The sequence below is a fragment of the Falco rusticolus genome, chromosome 16, assembly GCF_015220075.1.
Source record: "Falco rusticolus isolate bFalRus1 chromosome 16, bFalRus1.pri, whole genome shotgun sequence".
Taxonomy (NCBI): Eukaryota; Metazoa; Chordata; class Aves; order Falconiformes; family Falconidae; genus Falco; species Falco rusticolus.
The window spans coordinates 3841217-3866506 of NC_051202.1; the positions used below are offsets into that span (position 1 = coordinate 3841217).

General features: G+C 49.9%; 1 protein-coding gene across 6 annotated transcripts in view; it reads left to right on the top strand.

The window, feature by feature from the left end:
* SNX19 (sorting nexin 19) overlaps positions 1–25290 on the top strand; it is a 132654-nt gene that overhangs the window by 22231 nt on the left and 85133 nt on the right. Inside the window, exons 10-13 of one of the 6 annotated variants that reach the window (XR_005107784.1) lie at positions 21–108; positions 5066–5238; positions 16263–16355; positions 19153–19248. Coding sequence is in view for 3 of the 6 variants with exons in the window: in XM_037409723.1 (XP_037265620.1) it covers positions 21–108; positions 5066–5225 (248 nt within the window). In the remaining 3 variants the exon portion in view is untranslated. Of the gene's footprint in view, positions 1–20; positions 109–786; positions 4721–5065; positions 5245–14675; positions 14899–16262; positions 16356–19152; positions 19249–25290 lie in introns of those variants that run through there. The other 5 variants (XR_005107786.1, XR_005107785.1, XM_037409723.1 and 2 more) reach the window with 5 other exon arrangements.

Below are 25290 nucleotides of genomic sequence, written 5' to 3' on the forward strand. Positions count from 1 at the left end.
TTTGTCCCTGACATTGACAGATGCGATCCAAGAAATCCTCGGAACCAGTAAATGCCGGATGAGCTGGAACCTGGTACTGGAGTCCCTGGGCCAGCCTGTGATAAACAGGTACATGGATTTGTAGGCTCTTTACGCTGACAGCCTTTGCAATAGGGTCTGTAAGCCACGCTCAGGGCTTTGCCGTGACATTCACGCTGCCAGCTTCTTGGCACAGAAAATACCTGGCTGATTCTCCTAGACTGACATTATTGAAGGGCATCTGGTTTGCTTATTATGAAGGTGCATGTTTAGGACCGTGGTCTGGCTGAAGATTATTGCGCCAGTCTTGTTAATTATATTGTTGGGCCTGCTCAGTTTGTGGATGTCAAGGGACTGTCAGAGGAAATAAGACAAATCCTGGGTTAGTTTGTTGTTTTTAGAAGAGCTTAGGGAGCTGCATGTATGTGTAGATAGCGTTTTTCTGTATACCCATTGCTGTGCATTCAGAAAGCAATGTTTTTGTGATTAACTGCAGAGAAATTATGTGCCACCTCAGCCAAGGAGCTGCATTTGTGTTTTCTGTGGTGCTCAGCAGCTTCAAACACCCAGTGGTTTGGGGGTGGAAAAAAAAAACCCTGAACCATCCCTTGAAACATCTCTTCTAGACTACAAGATCTTTTGTCTTTCCCCTGATGGCAGTCAGAATACTTCTTACTTGCATGAGCTGTGGCTTCTGCGTGTCTGGAGCTGCTCTCCTAGCTCCGCTGTGCCCTGACTAGCCTAAGCTTTGTCTTCTCTCCATTTCAGGCACCTGGTTTTCTGCCTCTTGGACATTCTGCTGGAGTTCTTGGTTCTGAAGGGCTCCAGCAATGAGCTCGAGACCGCAGCTGTTGCGCCATCTGCTTCTAGTGGCCTGGACAAAGCAGGCATTTCAGCACATTAACCAGGGCTGGTGTAGTCGGCAGTGGAGGAGAGAAGCAGCCACAGGCATGGGATGATTTGATTTTCAGTGTTTACTGAACATGTCTGGGAGCTTCTTGTAAAGAATTTTTCCAGCCAGTGCTAAATGAGGCTGCTTCCAGGCTCCTCTGTTTTTGCTGGGTGATGGATTAAACCCAGTGTCGGGGCTGAAGATGCCTTTCCGCCGTGTAGTGTCTGTTTTGATGGAGAGCCTGGAATGAAGATGCCTGACATCTGCTGAGCTGGACAGCTTGAGAAGAGGGTATGCAGGCTGCCCACAAACCGTGTTGTCTTGCCCCATGTTTCTGAACATCTCTAACATCTAAAGGCAGACAGCATGTAAGATTTGCTTTCATGGCCTCAGGCTCCACCTGGCAGTGGCCTGCAGGGACCTGATGTGACAGTGTTGATAGATGTTTCTCCAGGACAGGTGAAGAGAGGACCAAATGCTGTCCCTGCTCTCTAAGCAGCCTGCCCTGTGCCTGCGCCGCACCACCCATTTTACCAGAAGGAAGGTGTGGAGAGAATGAAGTGTGGAGATGTGATAATAACCCTGAAGTCAGCATCAGGGACCCATCCCCACTGCCCAGATAGCTGGGAGGTTGAAAGCAGTGCAGAAATCTCAGCTGCTGTCCTGCCTTAGGGACAAAGATAAGCTGTCTCTCGTGGCCACTTCTCTGACATGGTCTTGGTCTTGTTCTGGCGTCTTTTGCTGCCTGAACAGTAGGATGCAAGTAGGATAGACTGTGGTCCTGGAAAAGAGAACCGTCCCCAGTACGGACCCTACAAATGGCAGCTTAGCTGGACTTGAGGATTATCTCGTAGTTTGCCTGCTGTGTCACATTTTAGTCCCAGAGGCTGTCACCGGAAAGACATGGGAGAAAAGGAGCTGACCTATGAGTGACACGCAGCAAGTAAATCTGCTCCCATACAAAAGTGCTTCTCATAGTAAGCTCTGGAAGGAGAGTGAGTACCTCTGAGCCCGGGAGGAATACCGGACACGTGTGATGGACAGCCAGTGGGTTAGACCACAGCAATGGGCTTGAGGACCGCTTTAGCTCTGTCATTGATTGCAGTGTCACTGTGCTTCAGTTTACTATGCCTGCTATGGCAACAACTGTGTGCAGAGGGCTCTAGAAAGTTTGTCAGGTCATGATGTCCAGTGCCACCCAGCACAGAATGACACGTTGATTTGGCAGCTGCTTTTCCGGGTCATCCAAGGCTTGAGTGTTTTTGCAAGCTTATGCTGCCTGGCTGTCAGGTTTGTGACAGGGCAAATGGACACAGAGAATATGCACCAACACACAAGTTTGCTGACCTGTTTTGCTGTATTTCCTGCAAGAAACATCAACTGACCAGTGCTGGACTTTGCTGATCAAGGGGATGCTGCTCCAGGTGTTCTCAACTGAGTAAAGTGCTTAAAGAGGAGACTTCCCAAGAGTGGAGCATGCAGGATCACAGCTCATTTCCATGTTACAGTACCAAACGGTGCATTTCATATAGCCTGCTGTTTCTTGGAGCTGCATACTCCGTGGCATGTTTGGAGAGAAGGTGATGTAACTCCAACATGCGCACTGCTGGAAGCATATTCTGTTCTTTTCAGAGGCAGCTGCTTAATAATGGACATGCAGCGATGTTTGCTTCTTTGTGCTTCTGTTGTGCATGCGTTGTGTGAAAATACAGGGAAGGATTCGCTTGCTGCCAACAAGTATATTTTTAGGGAGCTTCAAGGGCATCCCGAGACTAGGCAGGATCTAATGTAACAAAGCAAACCAGTTTTGCATTGCTTGTCAGAGCCGTTTCTCAGCAGTGCTGCTTCTGAGATGGTAGCCTTACCACCTGCTTGGAAAAGGAGGGAGCATGTGCATTAAGTAGCTTAAGAGTAGATTAGGCAAAGCGTTGAAGAATGCTCTGTATGGGATAATCCCAAACGGCAATCCAGAACCCCTATATATCTTTAAGTGCAATATCTGCTTGGAGCAGCGGCTTCACCCTGCCTTTCGCTGCCAGGCTGCTGTTTCCCTTCTTTTTCCTATTACTTCCATTTACTACATCAGCTGTCTTGAGGAGTAGGAGAAGGAACCACCAGCCAGGGATGATGTAGCATAGCCCTGTTGTGCGTGGTGGCTTCCCAGATGCTCTTGGTGTGCTTGCTTGCTATTGCTTCCTTACTAATTTTATGGGTTTGGAGCTCCAAGACTGTAGTCTGTCATTGATTAGGGATGTCAATAAGAGACTGTTTGCTGAAAAGGATCATTCAGGGGGTGGACTGCAAACTCTGCACCGCTAGCAACACGTGAGGGCAGAAGTCTAGCACAGTTCCTACAGACACTGGATGTGGCATTGGAAGGATGAGCTCTGCCAGGAAGCCCTACCATCCCAGCCATTCACCCTGATCTCTGACATTATGCAAACAGCTCAATATTCAATTACCTTGATGGAAGGCATTTGTGTTTTCTGCTGGTGGGCTCCAAGGAGCATAGCTTCAGAGCCGGCACTTCACTGGGATGGTGGGACAATGGTTTGTGGTTGTACCAGGCAGCTGCTTGGTCTGTGCACCCTCTGCACCTTCCACCCAGGGGCCTCGAAGCCTGTGTTTTGCAGACTTGCTCACAGGGTGAAGCAGCAACATCTCCTCCGTGTTTTCATGGGAGGAGCTGGGTCAGAGTGAGATGAAGCAGGTTTACTTGCATGCGCTCTAAAGTCAGCAGCCCGGTTGGGAACAGACCCCAGGAGTTTGGATTGCAAGATCTTAGTTTTAATCTCCAGAACCCCCTTTCTTTTCGTAGAGTGAGGAAAACAGAAACCAGGGATGGGGAGCCCTTCCTTACGCTCTTGCTGGCTAGGCTTCAGGCGCCTGTGCTCTCCTGCATAGAGCTTAGTCCGTTCTCACAGCCAACATGGAGCTGCCCAGCAGCAAGCAGCCCCTCTCTGTGTCTTGTTGTTAAGGACTACAAAATCTGACAAAAAGTTCAGCTTTTTTCTAATGCCAGTTCATTGCCTCACTGTAGTTTTCACATTAAATTGAGCATAGCGTAGCGGTGGCAAAGGCACACTTTGGCATTTGGGTGGGCTAAAAGTCTGTTTCCATTGGACCAAGACTGGAAATACTGCTTTGGGAAAACAAACAAGGCCAATGATAAAACCTTAACTCACTCTGTGTGCATGTGATGCTCCCAGCAAGCTCCGTTTTTCTGCAGGCGTTTGTGCAGAAGGCTCTAGCCACCTCTTGCTAAAGGGTAGGTGGTGTGAGCAGCCAGATTTGATCTCCAGAAAAAGTTGCAAGCTTCTGTGCTTCTGTCATGTTAGGTGTAGAGCAGTACGCGCTTCAGGTGGGCGCTCAGCTCTGTGGGATCTACTGGACATATGCAATCTGTTTCCAGCCCACCGCTTGCTGATTACATGGTGTTGAGGAAAGCATTTCATTTTCCCCAGCTCCCTGAAAACGGGAGCTGTTCGTGTGCGTGTCCAACACAGTGCAGTCGTACAGAGCTGCAAGGCACCACCGTAAGCTGAACAGTAGTTGTGTTGAGCCAGAGCTTGGTTTTTTCATTGTGTTTTGAGGGGGAAAAAAACAAAAGAGTGCTGTCGTGCACTGACTCCCTCTTGTATTTTCTGTATTCAGACCCTCATATCAGCTCTCTGTGGATGCAGCCGTTCGAGCCTGTGTAGAAGTGCGCTGTCTTGAAAACTTCTTTTGCTGTTAAATGGGAAGCAAACCAGCACTCTCAATTACTTGTGATTTGCATTCTGTGTACAATAATACTCCATTTCAAACTTGTTCCTGTGTTTGGGTTTAAAATTCGTCTTTCCTAAGAAACTGTCTGTAAGACAGCCCTTGGGAAGAGAAGAGCAAGGAGCAGAGAGGCAAGAAAGCCCAGATGGGAGTGGGAAGGTGGGGACAGGCATCTCCCCGAGTGTCCCAAAAAGCCTGGTTGGGGCTGCAGTGCTGGTGGCAATGAGTCTGGGACAGTGGTTTACGCTCCTGGCACGCAGTGGCATTAGTGGAACTGCTCAGACATGGGAAGGACCAAAGTCCTTAGCAGCTTGTTCAGAAATAGAAACAGTTTTCCCATCGCTGGTAGCATCTCTGCTTTCTCCCTGACAAGCGAACTTCTTGATTTAGGCTTTCCTGCAAGTGTGAAACCAGAGAAGCGATGTGGAGATCTTTGGCCTTTCTCCTGGAAGAAAGTGAAAGACGCTCAGAGAAGCAGGGGTTGCAGAGACCCGTTGCCGCATCCCTTGGGCCGTGCTGCTTAGGAAGTTCACCTGGATATCAGTCCTGAAGGAGGAAAGCTGGTAAGCTATAAGGAAATAGAGAATGTCTGAAAATGAGAAATTCCACATGAAATTGGAAATATTACATTGAAGAAAAAAAATGAGGGAGGAAGATAAACCTGATACGATGAATGCTTGGCTCATGTATTATTCTAGATTAGCTCTGCCATGGAAAGATCCCATACACCCTATGAAATCCATTACCCGCAAGCCGGTGAACATTTGTACAGCAGATGATGCAGGGATCATAGCTGAAGCCAAGTTCCCCTGTATAATATCCACCCCAGGGTAGATTGGTCCATTTCCAGTGTCAACAGCCAGAGGATTAAGCATTTATCTCTGCAGAGCAGTGGATAATTAATACCAGATCGAACTAGGGGCTACGCTCAAGAGAGCTTGCTGGTGACTGCGTTGGTGACTGCGTATGGCTTTGTTGCCTGCGGGCGAGTCACGGGGAGTGGGATGAGGTTTTCCCCGTAGCGCAAGGTGCAGGCATTGCCTCGGCGATAGGTGCCTTGTAGCAAAGCATCGATAGCTACAGGCTACTGGCGCTGGGATGGCGTTGGGCTTCCCAAGTGAAGCTGAGGATAAGCCCTCCTGTTGTGGCGAGGAGAAAACTTGTCAGGAGACCTTTCCTTCCAGCCAAAAGTTGGAAGAATGGAATCGGGATGCTCTGATATGCAATCTTCTGGATTTAAATGTAAAATCCAGGTTTTGGCACTTCTAACTTTCTTGATGTAAATGAATATCACTATCCTGGCCACCGGCCAGTTCAGGTAATTATATTCTTCCTACCTTAATGCCACTCCAGCCCCCTGTCTCCACTGGATATGCTATACTCTAATTCCTGTCTGGAACTTGCTTATTATGTTACAGTATTTTTTTATTTTTTTTTTTTTCCCCTCTGAGTACAACTTGTGCGCAGAGCGCTAGCTAGCCCCCAGCACTGTGCTAAGCTGCTAAAATAGTTGAGACAACCTGCCTTAGACATTTGACTGTGCCTGGTGTTGTCTTGGAGCATCGCTCCTGACTTGTGAGTCTGCTGAGCCAGGCAGGTGCAAGATCAGAGCAAATGTTGCAGTCCTGTTTAACACGGTGGACTTCTAAAAACCCGCTTCTCTCTTCTCAGAGTGCCTCAGGCTGGTGAGCGTGTTAATGGGAGGAAACTGGGGACTCCTGGGTGATTGCCTTACCTTCCCGTGTTACCATTTCTTCAAAGACTTGTAAAGACTAAAGTCCTTACTTCCAGCGGGGGGAAGGTTTCCTCCTGTCTTTGAGGAGAATATTGGTCATGTCCTAATGTAAGTGTGTCCAAATCTCCCTGCTAATCGAGCGGGACAGTCCTGCCTTGATTTGAGGTTAGCATCCAGCCCTGAGAAACCCTGGTTCCCGCAATACATGGGTGATGGATGCTGAAAGCTGGCTTTGAGTACCTGGTTTCCCTTCTGGAGTGCAGCTTGCTTGTTCGTGTTAGTGGCTCGTTGGTCTTTACATCTCCTGCCATGGATGCATGGGGTTGGGTGTGTTTTTTTTCTTTTTGAAAAGTATTTAAAGTCGCCTTCTTTCCTTACCCTTTCAATTAAGCTCTCTTCATCTCCTGGCCTCGCTGAGCGGTTGAAAAGGTCGCTCAAGCAGTACTTGAGGAGAGAGTCCCGCAATTCGGTGTACTTCCTTCCTGTTCCCAGGCCCCTTGGCTCTTCCACGGCCCTCGAGGACAAGGGGGTTTGAGGGACGTGCTAGAGGAGGGACAGCAGGGGTGAGGATCAAAGACCATAAACCACTGTTTAAAAAATATAATGCCCACCGGTCCTCTCGAGTGTCGCATCTGGCAGAGCCTCATTAACCTTCTGTTTCCCCCTCCTACTCCTTTGCCCCTAAAAATCAACAAAGCCAAACATAACAAGTTGCCTTGATTGAAGAAGGCTGAAGTGTGTGTGCTTAGTGTGAAAAAGCAAAAGCAAAGCCATTGGCTAAAGCCCCCTTTCCATGCAGGCCACTTCACATTTATTACGCTAGAAGACGGAGCTCTTTAAATCCTGATGCTCTTTATAGTTGAGCTCTTTAACTTTCTCCCTTCCTCCCCTTGCAGCCTTCATTCTCCCCTTGTTCTGCTCCTTCCGCTCCCTTCTTTTCTCTTTTGTCGTGTGAGAACGAGTCTTTTAATCCTCTTGTACTGCAGATTAAAGCTATTATAGCCTTCCCAACCTGACATTTTCTCAGAGAGGCTCACAGCCAGATCTTTATGAGTGCTCTCTGTCTGTCTGCTGCTGCCTTTCTTCTCGGCACACTAAACCTCGGTTCCTGACCTTTCCCTGAAGAGGCAAGGGCCGTAGCGTGCAATCCCATGTAGGCAGAGGCTGGTCTCAGCGGGGCTAGGGGTGCAGGAAATTAAGAGCCATGGAAATTAACAAGTAAATAAGGAGAGAAAGAAAAGGCGATGGGAATTGAGAACCAAAGCAAAATTTGGCAGTTTGGAAAGCAGATGCCGGGCTTGGGTCTGAGTTTTGCAAGTGGTCTGGTCTTTACGAGGAACCAAACCATAAACCTGGGACTTGTTTTCAGTAGCAGATTGGGGTTACCTGAAACCTCAGCTCCAGTCCAACTCCACACTTTGCTTTTGGCCCGGGAATAATGGATCCAGGCCCCTGGAAGTATGCATAGATGTTGAGTTTGTGAGCTTTCAGGGACAGGACTGACTTCTAGTACTATGGGGCTCTGTCCACGACAGCAGATTTCTTAGTATTTGTCATCAAATGATTGTACCTTGCCTCTGAGATTGCGGGGTGGATTGATGTGCTGGTCCTTGTCTTGTACACATCATAAAAACACACAGGATCAGGGTAGCTTGCCTAAAAGTGCACGTGCTAATGGCAGAAACATCTTTCCTGTGGAGTTTTTTGGCTCTCGTCGTGAGTCTTGCCACTGTTAGGTGTCCTACAAATGTCCCAGAGTTCTTGGCAAAGCACCAAGGGAGGTGAAAAACTGGCCCCAAGATACATTCCCCAGAGAAAAGGTGTAAAATTACCCCAAACGGGCCCCCTTTCAGGTTTGTGTGCAACACACAAGGATGCATTAGCAAACAGGAGAGGTGTCTGTTACTAACGTGCTTTTTGAGCAGGGAGGAGGCAGTTTGGGTTCCTCTTCTCTCAGACCTCCTGTGTGAACTTGGTTCTGAGCTGTCATTTCACCCTGCTGTTAAACCGGGCTGATAACCTGATCCAGAGCTGTGCAGACATCCTAACGCCACAAAGCTCTGGGTACCGTGCTAACCCATACAGCTTGAACTGAAGAAAATGACGCGATGCCTGTGGCAAGTGAGTACAAAAAGTCATGTTTCACTCCTGCAAGGCTTTGCTTGTATCCATTTATACGTGGGTTATGTTTTACCTCCCTTGTAAAAGGACAGACGGAGCATTTGCTTGGGTTTGTAAGCACCTCGAGAGCGCAGCTTTCACAAGTCGCCCGTGGGGTTAGGAGATGTTTGAAGGGGTGATTCAACACCTCTGGATTTTGCTGGAATAGGTGGTAACCACGTATAAGATTTCCCACGCTTCCTGGCCGCAACGGCTCTGTGATGACAAGCCAACTGACGGCATTTGTGCTCTCCCATCGCGCGCCCGAGCAAACGCAGAAGCTTTTGGGGGCAGCGGCGCAACTGCTTTCAAAGCAAATAATGAAAGAAGTGCAACTGTCCCCTTTGGGGAACTCATTTCGGGGCAAAAGTTCCCCTAGCAGCCCAGCTTGGTGATAATGAAATCGAAACGGGAGCTTGCCCCCAGAGGGGCCGTACGTGTGAAACACTGCCATGTCGAATCCGTATGAATCCTCCGCGAGGAAAGCCTGAGCCCTGTAATTACTGGTTTTCTAGCAAGCAGCCTTTTCTTTCTCTTTGTGTGGGCCCAGTCCCCTCCTTCTCATCCCCCCCATGCGCGCATAATAAGAGGATATTCGTAATGAAAATCACCGGGCAGAAGCGGAGAACAAAAGCAGGGGCACAGCGCGCTCGCCGGTGGGGATATTAGAGGCGCTGGGCTCCCACCTCGGTCCGGTCTGCTCGCTGCTGGGAGAGCACGGTGGGCACGGCAGGCTGGGGAGGCTCTTATTAACCTTAATCTGCGGAGAGGGGCTGAAGCCCCGCTGTGGCCCGGTTTCATAGCTACAGCGGCTCGCTCCCAAGCGTGCAGCCTTATGAAGGGGCAGTCTCCCCAGCAACTCTAATACGTTTTTGCACCGTACCGTCTAATCTGAGGGAGAAATGTCACCGCCGTCAGACCCCAGGCTGGCAGCTCCCAGCCACGGCCGTGCTGGTAAGCACATATCCAGCTTCAACCTTCTGGTTGCTGGGGTGAAAGGGCCTCTTCATCTCCGCGGGGAGAGGCAGATGAATCCCGGGCTCAAACAAGGGACCTGCTTTCCCCCCCTCCGCCTCCCCACCAGATGCTCCCCCTCCGGTTCAAGGGCTCTTTATTATGTCTTTTAATTCTCAGCTGTGAGTGGGAGGGAGCAATAAGGCTGGTGAAATGGTGTGGTGGGGGGGAAAAAGCCCCTCGCAGTGGGGAAAGGCCCCAGCCTCCAGTGTGTGAAAAGGGAAGGCAGCACGGGGATTAAAAATGTCAGCTTCATGGGAAGTACTTGATATTTAATAGCTTCACTTGACTGCTGCAAAGCGGTGATGTGCACAGCACTGTCAGGGCAGCTGCGAGCCGTGTCCCTCGGAGAGGTGATGCCAGCCCTGGGTGCCTCGGGAGCTATCGCAATACAGGACGGTGAGAAAACGCCGCGCAAGCTGAGCGTGTATTACTTGAGCTCAGGCTGTCAGGCGGTGGCTCACCCTTTCTGTGTCTGGCTGGCACAAGATGCAGGACACCCTGCTCCTGACGCAGCTAACGGAGCTGAGCGTTCTTCCCGCTGACAGCTAGTGCCCCTCCATCTGACGGCTGACAGCGCTCGTGACTTGTTTGTTGCAAAAATGCTGCTGGATGATCTGTCCGCAACATATTCTCTAGTTTGCTCACGTTTGCAGCTGCTGAGGGAACTGAGGCCTTTTAGAGCATTAGCACTCGGTAATCTCTTCTCGACAGATGCTCTGATGCTATCTGCCGCCCGTACAGTCAGGGCCACTGGAGGAATTCGTTTGTGCGATGGGAACGTGCTCTTGCGCCGGTAAGGATCTTGTCCATGTTTTGTCTGATTAGGCCAATAAAAATTCTTGGATTCCTCCCTCGTCTCCAGCATGCACGTGCTGCAAACCCCACGCAAACAGCACGCTCACCCAGGTTACCCCCTGTGCCCTCTAGACCTGGCCTTGGGAGAGCAAGTTGCTTGTCTAGAGAAAGGGCTGTTGGAACAATTGAGTAACTCTGAAAGGATGGAGATTGCTTTTTGTTGCTCCTTTTGTGACGAAGTGATGAAGACGAAGCAACCGGAGCTTTCCCGGCATGACTGACTGGTAAAGAGCCTTCCCAGCACTGTGCTTCATCACTATCTCAAAAGGCAGTGCAATTTTATTGAGCCAAGTCTGCTCTGGGCTTTGTACACTCCATCAAGCTGTATTAAGCTTTTGTCCTTGCAAGCGAATTCTAATAAACTAGCTTATGGCTGTCATTTTCAGCACACTTCAGCACAAACACATCCTTGCACATTTCAAGAGCTTTAGCCCAGATTCACGTGTGTCTCCAAAGCAGCCCCTATGGACCATCTGAAACTCCCGCTACCCCTCGAGGCAGGCACTCAGAACGGCATTTGGCAACGTTCCTGCTGCCACCTGCATGGAAAAGCAGGATGCAGGGCCTGTCCATCCCTGAGGAAAACAACATCCAGGGTATAAATAGGTACGGTGTGCTGTGATCCTTTTTAAGGGCTCTTCTTGACCCAGTATGTTCCGCTAACAAAAATAACCTGTCCCACGCCCTTCGGCAAGGTTCACCTGAAGCCCAAGAGCTGCATTAGAACAGCGTGTATTAAAGTGCATCACTCATCAAGGACTTGAAAATAAACAGCAGCGACGTCTCTTTTTGATCACATTCCTTTCCGTGACAGGCTGACAATTTCCAAGCCAAGAATGTCACTAACCTCTCATATTTCTCCTGGTCATTTCTGTCCTGAAATTGGAATGCAGCCACTGGCAAAAGAGGGTAGAACGCCCTTGTGTCAGGGATCCAGATTTAAGAGACATTATCTCATCGATAGTGAACAACAAGGCTGGCACGCCGTCAGGCATGATATTCCCTGGAAAGTTCAGCGTGCGTGGCGAGGGACACGGGAAGGCAGGCTTAACTCGCAGCGCTGGTCGAGCGTGGCAAGATCCTGGCCGATGGCCTCGGCCAAGTGTCTCCGTCAAGTTGGAGAGCAGCGTAGGCAAGGGCCCCGTGCTGGTGGGAGGCAGAGGGTGCGGAAGGGCTGAGGATGGTAGGACAGGGCGATGGTTAGGAGTGAAAAAGTGAGGTTGCATGGAGGGAAGGAAGGGAACAGGACTGAAAACTGCGGTCCTTTGTTGTGGCTTGAGAGGAACATTTTGGGGGTGAGAGGGATGGCCATTGAGTACCCTGAAACATCCAGGTATGAGATTAGCACAAGAGAGCAGGACTACTATCATTACTTTTCTCGGACGGCAAAAATTGAGGCAAAGCTACATCTAAAGCTACTAATACCCTTTAAAAAGCTCCACACGCCTGGTCTGTAGATTGTATTGTCCTTAAGAAAAAGTTCATCTCTTCTGCTTGGCAGCAGCTGTATTTAGCCTGGAGTACGGCACAAGCACTGGCAGATAAGACGGCGCTAAGAGGTTTTGCAATCTGTCAGCCCTCCGGATCATTCCAGGGGGAAAACTTCAGAGGGACTTGATTTCATCACGATGTGAAATTAGAAAGTGGTTGCAGTAGGGGAGGAAATCACTTGGGAAAGAACAGGGACAGCTTCATATGAGCAAATCCCCCCAGCTCTGTGCCAAATTCAGTTAAAAGTGCCAGCTTTGAAACTGCAGATGTTGAAAGCCTTGCAGCCACTGTTAAGGTTGCCACAGCATGTTTGCAGCGAGCATCCTCCTGAAACAACCTTGAACTGCTAAAGTTATGCTGCTGCCTGTAAGGTTACTGCTTCGGGTCCCAGCACTGCAGCAGCAGGTCACGGATGGAGCCACCTTCCTTGGCTTTGAACATCTCCTGAAGGACCGCAGCCCTTCAGATGTTTTTCGGGGGAACAATTTTAGTGAAACCTGGTAGGTAGCTCCTGAAATAACATGCCATGCTCTGCGGCAGCAGGTCTGAGCTATCAAATCCAGATTTGCCCATCTGGAGGGACTGCCTTAACCTGCACGATGTCCTCGTGTGGACCCCCAGCTGCTGTGGATGGAGCTGGGGTGGCCGGGGCATGAACATGCCATGTCCTGCCATGCCCAGGAGTAGTTTCTCTGAAATGCTTCAGTCTGGGGAGCAGGCAAGCTGCAAGCTCTAGTTTGCCCTCATGCCTTCTCTCTGCACACCAAGGGATGTGGGGAGGAACATCTGCTCCTGGCTGCTGCGACCTTCTCGCTGCAGGAGCCGCGAGAGGGAGCTTTGGGGTTGTCCCTTAATTTTTTTCCCCAAGGCAAGCAGAGGCACGAGATGGTGCTGTTGTCTCAGCCATCACAGAGCCTGCGAGGGGCAAGGGAAAGCCTCTGTGGACAGGGAGGACACTAGTGACCCCCACCACGCCACCACATCGCCCTGCACACTAGAGCTCAGTGCAGGACAGGGTCCCCAGCCCCTGCATGGCAGTTTCTCCTAAACTTGAGCTCGTTTCCAGCCCTGCTTTGGGGTGATCCCAAGGCTCTGGCTGGTTTTCCTCGGGAAAAACGTGGGCAGGTGATCTAGAAGATTTGTGGCTTCACATCCGATGTGCACTTCCCTGCATCCCGAGATAATGTCCTGCCCGCAGGGCTGAAGGGACTGTGTCCCTGAGTGTTGCAGGATATATATATTTTATATATATATTATATTTTATATATAGAGATACATAAGGGATTAGAGAAATCTAGAGAGACACAAACCTCCCTGTGAGAGGTCCTGGGGCTGGGCAGATGGGGAGAAGAAAATACAGAGAGGGCTGTTGGTGTCCCCATCCCGGGGCAGGGGGGCGGGGGGCAGCGGCTCTGCCAGGTGATGGGGATGTTGGATGTTGGATGCTCACCCCTCTCAGGCGGAAAGCTCCAGCCGGAGTTTGAAGAAAATTTTCCCATGAAAGGTTCCCTGAAACGAGTACATTCCCACAAAGGGCTTTGATTTCAGTGTATCGGCATTTTCCGATGAGAAACCATCTCGTCGGAAAATTCCCAACCAGTGAAGAGAAACTCCCCCGTGTAGCAGGGGAGGGATCCTGTCGCATGCGGAGGGAATTTAATACCAGCAGAGTCTTGTGTCTGGAGGCTCTGGGTAAAGAAAGATGAGATGCAGCCAGCAGCACCGATGGTGAGAGGGGAGACCGTGAAGTCCTGCAGTTGAGCATCTTTGCTCTCTGCAGCCTGTGGCTCGTTTCCCCAACACTTTTCTCTTAATATTTCTCGTTCATCAGGGTGTTGCTGCTTTCTGTGCAGGCAGAGGGTGCAGTGTGCAAGCGGTAGGGACCAGAGGAGCACAGGCAGGACCTGTTCAGGGCCTGGAGGCAATGGGAGCACAAGCTGACACTCCAGTGGTTCCCCCCTGCCTTTGGTAGGGGTCTTGAGCTAAAGGGGGACCAAAGATGATGGGAGAAACTGAGGCGAGCAAGTTACCTGCTCTCGAACAAGCCTGATGGTTGAGTTACGGTGTTCACAGCGAGCCCCTAGTCCCGTGGCTAAACCAGGCTGGAGGGAATTTCTGTGTGCGCTATGGAGACAGCTCTTTTCTAAGTTCAGCGTTCCTCTAGAGCACTTTCTGATGGACCGTGGGACACTGCTGCGAGGGTGGACTCTGACCCATCCTTGGCAGGTGCCTGCCTCGGTGCTTCATGGCTGGAAGATGATCTGGTTTTCTGGCAGCGTGGTGCTCTGGCAGTCCGTGAGGAGCTGCTGGGGTGCAGGCAGGCAAGGCAAGGCTGGTGGAGGCAGGGAATGCAGCAGACTAGCTGCTAACCCTGGCAAAGGCAATGCCATTCTTAGGGATTCTCTTCCTTTGTGAAAAACCAGAAGCCAGGTCCTGACCTGGCCCTCTACTCTTAAAAGCAGACCAAAATTTGGCTCTTGTTGCTTCTCTTCTTTAATATCGTCTTTGACTGCAAAGGAGGCATTAACCTCGGGTGTCCTCACACAGAGATGAGTACCCGCTCCACTGGAGCTGCCCTCTGCTCCCCAGGTGATGCGTGCTGCTTTCAGGAAGATTTTCAGTCCTGCCCATGCAATGCTGGTGGGACCTCACACACTGCACGCCCTCAGTGGGTCAGAAGTGATGGAGCAAGAGAATTGAAACCGCAATTAGCTTATTTAATCCCCCTCTCTCTCTGTGCAGGGGCTTCTCTTCCTACACCAAGCTAGATTCTTCTGTCATGCATCAACTTCAGGGTTGTTGCACAAGAGCGGAGGAGAACAGACTCCAGCCACGAATCTTCTCCAGGGCTTTTCCAGTCTGGTTTTGAATGACTCCCCCGAGAAGGCTTTCACCAGCCCTGGTGGGATAATGTGCCGCAGCCCGTTGGTTCTCTGATGGAAAGCGTGCCTCTCTTCCCTGGCAGGTACTTCATCTGGGCTTGAAGGCTTCCTTCGCTCTGCTTGTTTTCTTGGTGGTTGTCTCTCTGGTGGAGGTTAGCAAGTCCCTTTGTGAGGCCTGCACTTCTCTGATGTTATGTCTGGAAGTTTGCTCTGTTTTTTTGGCTAGGGGGCCCAGGGTCTGGAAGTAGAGAGGCTTTTATGGGAACCCGAGTCCCCTTTTGACACGACTTCCTTGTGCTTAAATTTCAGGTTGAGTTACAGGCTTGAACATTTTCTGGTGGGATATCTTTCGTTGTCAGAGGGGATTAGGCCAGTGATTATTTACATGCACCTCTATTACACAGAGTCTGTTTCTCCTCTTTTATTCCCCTCCCCGCCCCCCGTAATTCTACATAGTGTGTAGACGTTGACTAAAGCAGTCCCATGGATGGGGGAGAGGGAGCGAATGAGTCTCCTGCTATGCAAAGTGGAATGGGGAGATTGAAATCTCTGAGCTGGGAGATGCCTGTAGGGCCGATAATTTGGGAGGAGCATCCTCTTCCTTCCACACATGGAAACCATTGCCCAAGCGGCCAGGTTCATCCTGGGGCATCACCTTTCTGCAGTGCATTGGAGCTGGTGACCGCAGGAGGCTGAATGCCCAGCACAATGGGCCACTGGTTTGATCTCGGGCAGCTCCTCTGGAGCTTTGGCTGTTCCCCAAGAAATTGGGATATTTTTTTTAAAAAAAACCCAACATGAGTTTTAAAAGGGATTTTTGATAGAAGTCCCATTTACTCCTTTATTTGGCTTGGGAGGCTGCAGTGGAACAGATTTCTTTACATATCCTTGAGTGTTATTTGATTAAGGTTATGACTGCTAATAAACACTCTGAGTCTATTCTCCTTCCCCACCACTTGTAATTCAGGCTAACTCTTGCCTGCATGGGACGCACCTCTTTATACCAGCGTGAGGGACCAGAGTGCTGATTCTGCTCCCCTTTCATCAGTTTACCGGTGTACTGCTCACTTTGATTTATTCCAGCTTTATAATGTAAAAGAAAATAGAAATGGGAGGAGTGCCAGGAGTGGTTCTGGCACAATAACCAGTTTACTTCCTTTTCCTTCGTTTTGCCATTTACAATCACAAGTTCTTCTATAAAACAGCTACGAGAAGGGCAGACATTGCCCAGGAGTGAGGAAACTCGAAGCTGCAGAATTAAACTGACAAAACCCAAAATCTCGTTTGCAGCGTAGGAGAGAGAAGCAGGTTCTGCTTGGAAAGACAGAAGGGAGGAAGAAAGTAGAGACCCCAGAGGACTGTGTTCTACCTATCATCTAGAAAATGAGCGTTATTTCTTAGTATGGTTAGTCTTTTGCTATGTAAGAAAATATTTTTAATTTTTCAGGAAGCAAAACAGAGGAAGTGATATAGACACCCCAGGTACACGGCACCACCACAACTGCAGCGAAAGGTCTCAGCCAGCACTCGGAGAAGGCTGGTAAGTGAATCATAGCCAAAACCAGTGACCCATGGACTAAGGAAAGAGATGGTCAGGCTCATCTAGGGGTACATTGATTGTCTGGAGGGAAAGAAGCAGAGACTCAAGAGACTGCCTGCAGTCACCAGCATCTGGGGAATAACCAGGGTGCCGCAGAAGTTGAAAAAATGATGAATGTGCCACATGCAATAAAATAAAAACATGCTTGGATGTACCCAGAATACAAACTCATGTAAACGAAACATCACTCCGCACTGAAAACGCACAGTAACGGCCATTTACGAATCCATAAGAGCACAGAGAGCTCCCTATTTGCACCAAGCCTTTCTGCTCCCCTTTTCCTTGATGACTTACGGGCCTTGATGCCTTTTTCCTGGACGTGAAGCACAGTCTCTCCACGACAGTCATAATAAGTCCTGTGCGGCACACTAATGAAAAGCTGTGTGGGCTGGTCCCTAATTACAATCATCAGTTAAGCTGTCACAGAGAGCTCTCAGCCTTGGTTGTTTCATTATTAGACTTTGGGCCTTGATGAGCTGCAATCAGGCATGAAAGAGCGACCTGAGCAGAGCCAGGGAGGTCTTCAGTCACCCACCGAGCTGGGGGGGGGGCTTTAGTACTAGACCTAGTTTCTCAGGTCCAGGGCTGGGAGCTGGGAGCAGAGAGGGAAAGGAGATGGAGAGCTCCACGGGGCATGCGATCGCCTTGGGCACAACCAGCCACCTTTCCACATCCCTCCATCTGCTGGCTTTTTAGGGGCTGTGGGCTTCATCGTTTTGAAGGCAAGAAGCCCTTGCCTTCGACTTAGGCTTCCTGCATAAAAGCTTAAGGGTTTGCAGCTATATACGTTTAGTTTCAGTACAAATGTTACGCAGGGATGAGTCCAAGTCACAGTGTCTCTCAGCCACATCTGGATTTTGAAGTGCCCCAAAGGATGGTGTTGGGGGACTATTTCTCCACACAGTGGTCCCTTTAAATTACACATTAGACCCAGTGGAAAACAGACATGCAGATGGTGGGGTTTAATGACAACAGCACCAGTTTATTTGAACTAGGGTCTTTATGGGGAGATGTGTTTGTTTTCTCAGACCACACATTATTAACTAATCCCTAGACTTTGTTTTTATAGTCGCATTGTGAGCAACTTCCCACTTTTCACCCCTTTCCTCCGTCAAAACGTCTTTGGCTCTGCAGTGGTGTGTAAGGCATCCTAGACCGCTGCTGCTCGGGATGGATTTCCATTCAGCAGTCCTGCTGCAGCTGCGGCTGCCCTTTCTAACTGGGAAAGTCAGACCGGGAATTTCTTTGTGCTTTTTGGAAATGATCAGCTACAGTCATTAAGCATCCCGTTGCCTCTTGGTATGAAGGGGTAACAGCATTTCTTTCATCTCCTCGTGTATCAAACCCATTCTAAGTCGAAAGCCCAGGTCTATCCTCTTTCCTCAGCTTCTCCTCTTCCAGGACAAGGCTGTCACTTGCTGCATGCCTGTGCTAGAAGAGAGGAGCCCATTTGCAAAGAGCCCAAAGTGAAACACTTGCAAGACCTTCTTCTGAATTGTGTTAAACCACAAATGCCACGAGAATAGGCTTTACTGTAAGCTTTTTGCTATTCTTTCATGGATTTCAGCAACTTTGAAATAAGCAATTGCATTTTTGCATTTGTGGCCGCAAGTGCTGCACAGGAGGTGCCGGGCAAAGCCATTGCAGGCTGCCACGGCTGGCATGCCGGGGAAGGGACAGAGTTGGGGGGGGGGGGGCAGTGACGGGGTTTGGGGCAGCAGCTTCTCCTTGCCAGGTTTCCCACCTGCGACTTTTGCAGGGACTCTCCTCTGATGCCTTCCAGCCTTCGCCTGACAAACAGAAATCTGAAGTGAAACAGCCTGTTCTGGAGGGATTGTGGAGGTCGGGGGGGTCCCTGTGTAGAGCCCCACACAGCTGTTAATCACCAAACTATCGCTGGCTCCCAGCAGCTGTCTGGTGTTTATCTTAGCCTGGATATCTCCTGGCCGAGCCCACGGAGAGCAGGCTGTACAGCCAAGCCAAATACAAACGGAAGACAGATAATTTGCACACAAGGGTGTGCACATGTATTTTGTGTGTGTGTGCACGTACATATGCACGTGTGTGTACACACAGGCTTTGTTTGCATCCCGCTGCTGTGGCTGGAAGTGCACAGCGGTGCTTTTTCTTTGAAATGACTGTGTAATTTTGCAGAGGTGTTGGCACACACGAGAAGGGAAGCCTGATGTCTATGTGTTGTACAGGTGGTTTAGGTGTGTGTTTCCAGGTGCATGGCTGTGACCCAGGTAAGATCTCTCACGCAGTAATTCCTGATGCTTTCTCTAAGCCTTGTGAAGCTTTTCAGATAAAGTGGAATAATACAGGGCTTCCCAAGTCTTCCCATATTAGTAAGCCACAGGGGCTTTAAAGTGTATCTAAAACACGGTTCCCTGGGCCATCTGTGACCGTTGGAGAAACAAGGAGGAGGAAAAGGACTAACAAAGTAAACTGTTCCCCCTGGAGAAAAGAAGGAGGTCAACCTTATGACTCCAATTAACCTGTCCTCACAGGGGTGTGAGAGCAAGGAGTTTATATAAATCTGGTTCAGGTGAGGCTGTGGTTTTTTGAGGGAAGGGATGAATGAGGCAGCTCTCTGGGCATGTTTGATGTCCTCTTTGTGGTAAGAAGCTTGCAGTGACCTAGGAGATTAAAGACTTGAGGGCTAGCGAGGAGGATGCGAGTGTGTTCTACCCTGATTTTCCTGAGGACTTACACCTTTCTTTTTCCCTGTTTGCAGCTCCTTTCTGCAACAGAGTATCCTGAGCTACCACATGGTAGCTTGGTGTGGCAGAGAAGGTCCTGACTGAATCTGAGTTGCTGTTTGCGTGATAAGGTAGGATTTGGGTGAACTTACGGGGTGTTGGGAGCCAGCCAGAGTTTTCTTTAAATGAATTGTCAAGTGAAAGCGGTCAGAGAAGCACAAGGTTATGTCGCTGAATGTTGTGAAGCTGCAAGCTAAAGGCTTTGCAGTTTTTATTTACCTAGCAGTTGGTTGTATGTCTAATACCGGTTTGGAAAGAATGCTTGAGGTCCTCATTGCTGCTTGCTTTCTCCTGAGGTTTCAAAGGCCCGTCGAACACTGAGAGTTACAGAAACTGGCTGTCCGGGTGGTATGTGCCTTCGACTTTTCTGAGTCCTCTTGCTGCTTCTTGCACCGAGCTCCGTGGGGGCAGCTGCAGTGCCAGCTTTTGGGGGCTGTGGCTGTTGATAGGTGGGAAGCTGGAGGCCTGTGCCGAGCTGTGTTTGGAGCTGTGCGAGGCTGAGTGAGGGGGTGTACGTTTGCTTATCCCTAGTTTCCCTCTTGCTCTCCGAGTACAGCGAGTGCCTTGCATAGAGATTGTGCAACAAAGGCCAGGGCTTCTTCCAAAGCAGTTTGGCTTTCTTGGCTGTGTGAATGCCCAGCTTTCCTTCAAGTCCAACTCTGGTATTTATCAATTAACTTGCTCCAGATCCTGGGAAGCACAGCTGTCCTTCCCTTCAGCCTAGAGCACCCACTTCCTTCTGCCTTACCTCATCCTGCAATTACTGTCCCACAGGGGACCCTGGGCTGCAGCAGCCTGTACATCTGTCCTGTCTTCTGTGCACGCAGCAAAGCCTCAGAGGATAAAGGAATGGAAGAGAAAGAAGCCAGTTGCCCAGGAGTAGTGTTTAGGCAGAAATATGCTCTTATTATGCACCTGGAGACGGTGGGGGTGAGCTTGTGGTATGGGAAGAAGCGGTGCAGGGAGCTGGGGATGCAATGAGGGTAGCAAGCTGTCAGGATGCTTCTGCTGGAGGCTTGGTGAAGAAAAGCAATCGCAGGAGAGAGGTTGTAGTGGCTCCTGTTCTCACCAGAAATGACAAACCCTTGGGCGCTCTAGCCAGAGTCTTTGCTGTAGGTGAGAGACTTCTCCAAAGGGAGAGACCAGCTTTCTGGAAGGCAGAAGACAGGAAGGGAGGAGTTCATCTGGACCAGACTCTCTAATAAGTAACTAGTCAGCTGTTTCTTAATGTGCTGAGAGGATGTGGGAGCCCATGGGTTTGCTGAAATGTATGTGCAATGATTGCTCCTTCTGAAAAGCCAAGAGGCTCTTGAACAGCGGAGGTGCAGTCCCCTTCCTCTCGCTCGTGAAACCCTGTGATTAACTTCCAGCCAGGAGGGGCAGGGTGTTCTGGATGGCCACACACCAGGGTTACTACGCTGCCCCGAAGAGGGGGGTACACATGGGGAGGGTTCAGTGCTGGAGAAACACTCTGCGAAGAAACGCCGCTGTCCATTAGGGAGACGATGGTGGAAACAGCTCAGGAGGCATCTTGATGACAAGCACAGCCTAGAACTGTGTCTGCTGCGGGTTTTTTTCTTGCAACCTTATTTCCAGGTTCGTAATGGGGAGCGTAGCCTCTGGCTTTGCTTCATCAGATGTGCTCGTAGCAAAACTAACTAGAGCTGACAGATTGGGCCTCTGCTATTTCTATAGAGCTAGTGCAGCGTGAAGGAGGTGTGGAGATGTTTCTTAAGAGTCCTGATGCTCCGGATATATCTGGGCACCTGTGGGGCTGGTGATGGCAGCACGAACAGAGCAGCATGTTAGCCTGGCCCCCTTCCCACCCCAAGAGGCAGAGGGGCACTTAAAATCTTGAGGGGATGCTCCCAGGCTTCTGTGACTTGACTGTGCGACCAGTAGGAGAGTAGCCCAGCACTGCCTCTGAGCCAGCCCCTGCAGCCAGGGAGCAGAAGGAAAGTGGAACAAGAATGTTACCCCCTGGTGACATCGCTGCAAGTCCCCACGCTGCCTGCTGAGAACGGAGGGGCTGGGAAGACCTGCCTTGGAGGCTGTGGAGCACCAGTAGAGTGGTACGCTGAGAAAATACGATGTTAACTGCCCAAGTACTGCTCTTCCTCAGCTTCCCGCGTGGTCCTCTGGCACCACTGCCGGTATTTATGGCATCCAAGCCCCATCCCAACTTGAAGATGCCCTTAGCGAGGGGTATCCCATGCAGGGCCTGGTGCTTGGGCACTGGCCTGAACACTTTTGGTCAGCTGCCTCCCCTGCCCTTATTCACATGTGCAGAACAACAAGCTGGAGTTGCAGCCCAACTGCTGTTGGTGGGGAGGTCCTGTGGATATTTGTGTCTCGGAATCCCATCTTCCTTGCTGAGTGTTGCATTTGTGGGGTTCCTGGTCCCTGTGTGGTCAGGGAGCAGATATCCTGCTCTTCTCCATCCTCTCAGGGTCCCTCTGCTGATGTTTAGTGTCAGCTCAGCACATTTGGTAGCCCACTGTGCCAGTCGCCATGGGAAGGCAACATGCTTCCCATAAACAGAGAGAGGGGCATTGTTGCCTGCTTTGATGTGCTCTAATTTAAACAAAATGGTGTTTCCAAATGAGTTTGGTGGATTTTGCTGTGGGAGACGGTAACTCCCTGTAGATAGAAAGGGCTTTTTTCTAGAGGGGGTTCTGCCTTTGAGTTAAGCTTGCAGGCTGCTGAGTTGGGCAGCTCTTGCGTGCGGAGTCTGTATGGAAACGTATACGAGTCCTGCTGGCACATACCTTGTCTACCTGCAGGACTCTGAGCTTCAGTGTGGCTCTGCTGCTGCCTGGATGGGGGGACTTCACCCTGGAGTCCACTGGCACTGGTCCCAGTCAGGATCGAGGTCACTTCTAGTGACCTAAGCTGCATTCAAAGCAATCACTTAGGTGTGAAAAAATCCACTGCCTGGTCCCTGTTCCCTGGGCTCCTTAGTCCCCACCCAGTGTATTTTTAAAATATTCTTAATGAGCTGTCATTTTGGCCAGGGCTCACTTGGCGATGTAAGGATGGTGGTAACAATGAGACCACAATGTCCAGGCAGAGGAAAAGGAGCGAGGGGCTTTCTGCTGGTTTTTTTTTTTTTTTTTTTCCTCTTGCTTGGTCTGTAGTTGTTTTGAGTCCTGCAGTGATTTCGAACAGCTGGCCCAGCTATCATCCCGATCATGTTGCTCTGTGCTTCAGTGAGCTGGGGGGACTTGGCAACCCGGCAGCTGTCCTGGAGCCTGAGCCATGAATGAGCTCAGAGGGGGAAGGAGAGAGGCTTGGATGGGAGAAACTGTATTTGTGGTGGCTTTTTTTTTCCAAGTGAGAGGCTGAACAGCATTGACTGGATCCAGGCACAGCCTGAGCAGGTGCTATGTGCGCTTTGCCCTTCCATGTTTCTCCTCCCTTGACCATGGGGGTGCACAGACCCTCCTGCAGTGCTTGAGGAGAGATGCCCTTGAGAAGCAATGGGATCAGCATGTGCCTGACCCATCACCGCAGTGCTTGGCTCTGGGCATGGCTCGCCTGCCCTGGAAACTCACGTGTAGCTCTGCCGACGCGCTCCAGTGCCAATTCCACTCTGATGCCCTGCACAGAGATATTTATATTTTTTTTCTAAGCTGTACTTTGGAACTTCAGCGATGCAACCTGCTGACAGCCTGCCTTGCGTTTTATGCTGCAGTTCCTAAATGACAGAGCGGCACCTAAAGCTACTTCTTTTCACCAACATCCACAGTGTCTCTTGTAGCATCCTTCTGTCCGGTGCAGCATTGTCCCTTGATATCAGACCACACCTAATATCTCACCCTGGTGTGCTGTGTGATGTTACAAGGATATTTTATACAGCACACAAGGCGGGGCAAGCTTTTCAGCCCCTATTCCATGCTTGTGTCCTCAAGCGTATATCTCAAGCTGATGTGGTGTGCAGGATGTATGTTTAAACAGTTTTCTTAAAATAATCTGTATAGACGCAGTTAAGTTGTAGTGCAGTGTAAGGGCATGATTCCTGCCTTATAGAGCTTAAAGCACTCGACAAACACAGTGACCCCCCTACCAAAATGGGGTTTGCAAAGCAAAATCCCTCACCTCTTTGAGCTGGTGTATTGTGAACTGGGAGCAAACCAGAAAAAATGCTTTATGGTGTTCTTCTTGAGTTTGGCAGAGTACCACAGGCTACTGCTTTTAAATAGCTCATCTTCAAATAGGTTGCTGTCTCCGTTACCAAGAGCATGCTGGCTTTCCTGGAGGGTACTGGAGGTTTCACTGTAAATGCAGTCACCTTGGGATTCTTTGGAGATGTTGATGATGTGTGGCAGGATGATCTCCAGTCCACGGCATGCAAATGGTAGAAAAGGCTGAAACTAAAACTCCTGTGAGATTCTGCGTGCTGTGAGCCTTAATACTAAAGAAAATGAGGGGCTGGTTTTCTTTCCTCTAGGTGCGGGCTGTGTCAATGGGGCTTCGCTGTCGCTCTGCCGTTCCCATTTCCTAGCAAGTCTTGACTGCCCTGATACAAGCGCCTTGCAGCATGCCACAGTCCTGCATGGGTGCAAGGTTGGCTGCTCTGCCTTAATTTTAGCCATTGGCATCTGGAAAGCTCCTGGCTTGGCCTTGTGTGGTGCTGGCAGTTATTTCCTGACCTGCATCTTGCCTGCTCTTTCTACAGTGACACTGCTCTTCTGTCCTTTGCTAGCCCCATCCCCCAAAATGAAGTTCTGCTGGACCTCTTGGTCTTGATCTGTGCTGGTTGCTGCAGGTTTAATCAAGGATGATGCTCTGTGTGCACTCCACCCTGGATCTGGGGCATGCTCCACCCTTTCTCTCCTGCTGTCCTACAGCACATCTGCCCTGATGTGCTGCACTCCTGCTGTCAGGTGATGGGATGCCGCACTGAGCGGGCTGCCTTGCTTTTGGAAGGGATAGACTAAACAGGCTGAGCCTAACGCTGTGGTGAAGTGGTGTTAAATTGATGAGGGTTGTGGGCTTCTCTGGGCTTTTCTTCAGAGCTCTTCCCTTGGAGACCATGAGAGAATGCAGGCAGACCACGAAGGGGGTCAGTGGCAAACACCGGGCCGTGGTAGTGTTCAGCCGTGCGCTGGAAACGACCAAGGCTACAGCTCTGTGAACAAACAACCTTTTATACCTTAATGGGTATTGCAGATGCCAGGTCCCCGCTTCTGTCTTTCCAGGCATCTGCCTAGGCAGGTGCTGTGCTCTGGCAGGGAACAGACCAGGAACTAGCTCCGCTAGCCAATAATTGTACGTGGAAATAATATTTCTCCTGTGTTTATTTAGATGCAAGTGCCCTGGTGGTGTTCTGACTGCATGTGTTACAGGCAGTTACAGCGACAAGCTTTTTACTATGCACCTGAAATTGCTTGTTCAGCAGCTGCTTGCTTTGGGGGTGGGAGAGGTGGGCAGAGGAGAGGGATGCGATGCTTTTATGAGCCATGGATGTGAACTGGTTGGGGGGGGGGGGTAGTCTTAATTCTTTACCAGAATGTGGAATTGCAGTAGTGAAGGCCACACTTAAATTAAGACAGATGAATGCAAAAGGGGTTGTTGGATGAGCTTGCTGTGTTTACTACAGGAGGGCCAAAGTTACGTTCCCTTGGTCGTGGCTATAAACACCATAGATGCCTTAAGCTGTCTGGCATGCAGCTATTTCTGCTAAGATTAAGTTGAAATAGGAGTTTTAATGGTATGACATTGAACTTTGAAAAAGGCTTTGGCTCTGTCACAACTTTCTTCTGCAGCTGAGGGAGCTCAGGCCCCTGTGCTGCTTTTTCTAACAATAAACTGCTTTGAGGTGTACAGAAAAGCACTAAAAGCTGAACTCCCTGCAAGTTATTTCCTTTGAGCTCTTGATTACGCTATAGCACATGCATCCCCTGTATGATCCAGGATGGATGATGTTCCATCCCGTTCTTTTGAATACCTCATGGATCTCTAACAGCTGTGAGCAATTTATTTGGTGTATAATCAGTTAATGTTTTGGTGAAGTGCTTTGAAGATGTACAGCATCCTCAAATGCTGAGTATTGTTTCATTATTATTACTATTTAACATCTCTACGTAGCTGAACTACTGTCAGACATCCTC